At 32.3% G+C, this 6000-nt stretch overlaps 1 protein-coding gene across 2 annotated transcripts in view; it reads left to right on the forward strand.

Annotated features, from left to right (window-relative positions):
• Positions 1-4479, forward strand: part of LOC126827156 (5'-3' exoribonuclease 1) — a 33013-nt gene extending 28534 nt beyond the window's left edge. For both annotated transcript variants that reach the window (XM_050556387.2, XM_050556388.2), the window contains exons 37-38: positions 91-443; positions 844-4479. In XM_050556387.2, coding sequence (XP_050412344.1) covers positions 91-443; positions 844-1104 — 614 coding nt within the window. In that variant the 3' untranslated portion in view covers positions 1105-4479. The remainder of the gene's footprint in view (positions 1-90; positions 444-843) is intronic.
• The last annotated feature ends 1521 nt before the right edge of the window (positions 4480-6000 follow it).

The raw sequence follows: 6000 nt of genomic DNA on the forward strand, positions 1-6000 counted from the left end.
TTTGCACCAGATGCATAGGATTTTTTACATATAATTTCTCTGAATTACCCATCTTTTGCATAAACGGTATTTGTTTATTTCTTTTTCCAGCTCAACCAATGGGAAACCAAATGGGGAATCAGATGCCTCGTCCATTTCACATGCAGATGTTTCCAAGACATCCCTTTGCCCAACAACCAGGATATTCGAATCCACAGGGTTATAGACAGATGGGTAACTTTAACATGAGGGTAAACTTTAACCAGAGACCGCCAGCCAATCAGTTTCCTGGTAACAACCCTCAAATTCACACTGTATCCAATCAACATGCAAGTTACAGTCAAAGGGATCAGCATAGTAACCATAGAGACCAGCATAGTAACAATAGAGACAGTAACCCTAGAAACAATGTAGATATTAGTTCATCAACAGATAGTACTTCAAATCCTTTTATACCACTACAGGTAAACCAAACATAATATTATTAAAAATGAAATAGTAACTGCATGGGGACCACACCACACAAAAAAAACCTATTAATAAATTGAATTTGCTTCCACCCTTTTCTATGAAAATAATATATAGTATAAAGTAAGGCTGTTACATCAAAATTTAGCCCATCAGTCAAACTTTTATGCATTTTGGGATTAGCAAGATTTTTTTCGCAACAATTTTAAGTATTATTCTAATTTATATAGAAATTTCAAGAAATTTAAACCTTAATATACAATAAATACAATTAGATTTACAGTTTCTATGTATAATATATTTTTACATATAATCTAATCTGTCTGTAGACTGTTGACTACCTGTTAGAAACCTTCAAACATTTTATATTTGAATATTGTTGGGTTTTGTCTACAGGTAACAAAAAAACAGAAAACTCCACAAAAACGTCATAATTCTGGAGAACATCGTGCAGCTGCTGAAACAAGTGAAACTAGAATGTCTACGGAAGAAACCAAAACATCAACAGTCGGCAACAGACCCCAAAACAACAAACCTGCTACATCCAAAACACAAAAATCAGATCAACACCAAAAACAGAAACACACCCCACCAAGGGGCCAGAAAGGCCGCCGTACAAGAATAGCTGCTAATCTTAATTTTGAAAATTGTGCATAGGAAATAATAATTTGAAGAGACTAGAGTGCTAATTATTGTAAAGTGAAATCTGTTTTGAAGTTTAAAACAGTTCCAAATTTTACCTCAGATTTTGAATCTTAGTCCATTTTAGCCATTATGTCTGCCTGTATTCCCGAAGAAAGACTTAGCCGAAATGTTTTGTGATCATTTTTTTTATCTGTGAGTGATTGCGAAAGTCAGAGTCTCTGTTGTATTTCAGAGGCCCTATTAAATGTTTTATTACAATTACATAAGCTTACCCTCTTTTCAGGAATATAGGTTGAGGTACTGTACTCAATTATCACAATTTCAGTTGGTTTCTTTTGCTATCCCAATTTGTCCACAAAATAAAATGGATATTAAAAGGAAGACAGATTTGTCTTCTAATGATCATTTTACATAAAATTTAAGTTTGATTTGAAATACAAATCTTTTAATTTTATCTTTGGAGTGCTTTCCCATTTTTTTTTTTGTTGGTGCCAAAGTTTGTGATTTTAAGGGATTGTGAATTAGTTATGAGTATGTATATATTATCAAATAAACTGTATATAGCACTTTTAACGATCTCAAATTCAGAGACAGTATTTCATCGTTGCACACTTTGGAAAGGGTTATGTCAAAGTGAGATGTCAAAGGTCGAGGGAATAAGCCTTGTAACTGAGCATTGTAAATTGTTGAGTTTTCACCCTGGTGTGTTAAAATGTTTTAAAATGTGATAAATTCAAGGTGTAACTCGTGAGAATTCCTGGTGGTAAAATCTTGTGCCTTGTGGTCCCTGAACGATAACCTTGTTCAACTAGTGCTCTATAAGTTACGATGTTGCAGACTATTATCAAAGATGGCAGCACCAGACAGAGCCACATGACCCCATTTTCTGAGATATTAGGGTTTTGGGATATATAGGGAATGGATTGTGTTAGAAATTTCTATGTTTCGTACACACTTTTGTTAACTTTGTTTTATTTATATGTTTTATGTTTTGTTACATTAACAATAAGTTGATATTTTTATTTTAAGTTGTTATTTATTTTCTGCTGTCAAGATTTCAATCTGATTAAAACACAGATCTTGTTTCGTTTTGGTTTTTTCTGTTTGATGTTGGAGATTAGCCAATGAAATGGCCTGTTATGTCGAGCTTTGTGCAAGGTGTGGATGAAATTCTGAGAGTCCATTCAGACAAATTTCACCTGTATGACCCTCGACCTCCTACAAAAACAGGTCAGATCTATTTGTAGTGGAGGCCATCGAAAGTGTATATAAACAAAACGAAATTTGAATATGTATTTTTATCAGATTGTCAAGATTTATATGTTAATATAACACGAACTTTAAAATATATATTTGAAGATAAATGAAAATTGGAATAATTTTCACAACCAGTAATTTCCTCCAAAACAAATCTATCATTTGAAAAATTGTTAATACTATTAGCTTTATGATATAAGATCTATATGAAAGTGGCAGAACAATAAAATTATATTAAATGTACAATCAAATATTACTTGTTATGCTGTCAGTGTTTACATGGAAGATTAAAACTTGTGTGTATTAAATGATATTTTCTAATGAAATAATTTATATTCATAATTTTTACCTGGATCAAGCTCAAAGAATTTGATTGATACTGCCCGAAAGTATGATGCTTTTTAAGCTTGATTTGATGGCTTCAATATTAAATTGCATAGACTAGGAAAGATTGTGATCAAGGTAAATTCTGATTCAGTCTTTTATTTTAATAGAGATCCCGAGAGCTTAAATCAAAAACATCAATGAAGTCCAGCATGATTCCAGTAAATTTGTTGCAGTAAATTTGACTACTTTGGTACCCATGTCCATATAATTTTGGCCATTAAAGTACCTTTGCATTAAGCAAAGTTTTTGTTAATCACGGAACACCCATGGTTGCAAAGATAATTTTAAATGGAGTTTTAATTATATTAATCCCACTGCTAAAGACCCCTACGCGCAAGCGATTTATGTAAATAAAATTGAACCATATGTTAGTCCCGAAATGACCTAGTTTGTGTCGAGTGGACGTTAAACCCCATTTCTCTCTCTCTCTCTCTCTAATTATATTAACTAAGCTGGTCATTTAAGTCATTTGTGAAAGATCATTTTATTATCCATTTGTACATTATCATGAACATCTTATACATTCTTATTGTAATGATTATTTTAACGGAAAGTTGAGCTTTATTAATTATTTTTAAAAAACTTATATGTATTTCTTTCTCATCTTGAAAATAGGAAGTGGCATAGTTCATGTAATTGTTATTTTTTATAGAAATTTTGATAGAAAAATGATATACTATATGCGTGTTGTTCCTATGACTACTAGTGTGTCTTGTTAACCTTATTGCATTCTTGAAAATGTAGATTCATTGATTATAACCACATATACTAAAATGTCATCACTTAGTTTATCAATAATTGAAAAGAAACATAATGAGAGAAAAACAGCTATTAATGACATTGATTTTACTAATTTTGATTTGTGAAGACATTTTATTTGGTTCATTTACAGTAATCAGAAAACATCTTTAATCTTTTGTTAGTGGTGTAACCAGATTATTGCTGAGGAGGGAACACAGTCTTCAAACTTTCTAGGGACAACACCTTCCTAGTTCCCCACTCTGACTGCACTATTGCTACAATTTTTATGCTGCTGGTCAGTACAGGTGTATAAAGTGTGTCTGAAATCCACCTAAAATGGTAGTTTTGAATGTATCCTCATTTTTTTTTGCAGAAGAATGAAAAGCAGTTCTTATTTTTACCAGGAATTAGGTTCTTTATTTTAAGACACATATTGTTAGATATGAAACAATATATGCCATTAGTACAGACCAGAGCCAATTTCTCGAAAAATTAAAAATTGTTCATGGCTCAATAAAAAATAAATAGTTATGCAAGTTGATAGTATCCTATAATTATGTTTTTGAGAAGTATGTGCCAAGGGTCTATTTCTGGAAGTGATAATATTCCAATAGTCTAAAAATATGTTTAAGAAAGGCTTTTTAAACATGTCCTTTTATATGGTCATCCATGGCTATCGTAACAATTATAGTTGCAAAATAAATGAAATAAAGAAAGAAATACAAAGTGGAATACAATATTAAAAACAATATTTGAAATATAGAAAAAGTAGAAAACTATTTAATCTATTCTTCAATATTTGTTTACCTCCACCCCCAGCCTGAATTCTTATGATTACCATGGAAACCTTCCTTCTGTTTCTTATGTTAAATTGATTGGTGAGTAAACCTACTGATTTTATGTTTGTATATATAAAGATGATTATAGTATATTCTGTAAATAGTGTAATATATCCATTATGATGATGAAAAATATAATCAAATAAAACGTCTTTTCATTTTCTGCAGTGAGTTTTCATTTAAAGCTCATAGCCCACCCAGTACGAATTTATGCATCTGTCAAAAAAAGACAGATACCTGTAGTGGTAGTGTCAATATGGTTAATTATATAAAGACACCCATTAATGTTTGTGTTTGGAAGGCTAAAATTACATACTGCAAGTCTTCAACGAAAGCTTACTGCATAATGTCAGACCCTAGTGAAGATGGTAATTCGGGAAGACGTACTTAAATTAAAGCTTGACAATGCTTGTCCCGTTTGTGTGAAATCCCGTGTAAAAATCTCATGATATGAAATGTATAATTTCGTCAAATAAATATGAATTACAAGCCTGTTTATCCATTACAAACCATGTCTATAGTTTTATATTACAGTTGACACCTCGTGCATATATTCGAATCTTCAAAATTCAGTGGGGGGGGGGGGGCTTTTGTCTTAATTAAAAGATTACAAAACACCTTTCTGTTGATATTGATGTACATTTTGGAGGAGGTACAAGTTATATAGTGTTACTAAATCGGAAAAGTTACGTGGTCGACTAGGATCACATAAATAGACTTGATACGATATTTTAAACAATATACGGCAATCAGTGTAATTCTTTTAGTGCTGACTGGAGAAATATGTTTTATACTGTGGGGGTTTTGGAAACAATACGAGCCGCTTTAGACCTAACACAGATCCTTGGGGTACTCCAGTCACAAGAGAGCGAATCTGAAGCACAGTTGGCAATGACTACTTTCCGCGAACTAATAGCGAAATAGGATTCAACGTACAAACAGATACACCAAACTATTTAATACAACCCGTCTTCAGTAGCCCAGTCGAAGCAGAACAACAGTACGATGCTAAACTCCATTTTATTTGATACAAGTTTTATTAAAACACGTTTTTGAAGACGACATAATCGATCAAACTGTAAAGGGGTATTAACAATGAGGGCATTTAAAGGTGCTTTGACATCTAGACATAGCTTTGGTAACTTTGTTGGGATATACTAAGTTCACGAGACATGACTGCTGGAATGCTAATAAGATGTTTAGTTTCTTCATCAGTCCCTGGTTGAAAATTTGATATAAAATTGATATTAGCATTCTACTCACTGAGGTCGACCGACCGACCGAACTGGAATTGTGATTGTTTTAAGATATTGTATTTTCAAGACTTTACCATGAAAGAAATCTGAAAATCTTTAAGCTTGACATTAAAAGTAATCCCAATATTCAAATCTATTTAACTGTAAAAACTTAATTGCTCATTTTCCCGCCAGTCCTGTAAAACTAGACTACTTTAGACGTGCTTATTGGGTTAATCTCGCTGTAAAATGAACAAGCAGGGTTATGATAATAAATAGTTGAATAGCAGTGAGAGAGATTATCTGACGGTGTGTTGATTTCTATAAACGCTTCGTCTATCTTTTATCTATTGTTGTCGCTAGTAGTCAACTTATTTATACAACTACTCACTCACTGAAAGAGCGACCATAGATATACAACACCCCATAGCAACCTGTATATAAAGATT

The sequence above is a fragment of the Patella vulgata genome, chromosome 7 (genome assembly GCF_932274485.2).
Source record: "Patella vulgata chromosome 7, xgPatVulg1.2, whole genome shotgun sequence".
NCBI lineage: Eukaryota > Metazoa > Mollusca > Gastropoda > Patellidae > Patella > Patella vulgata.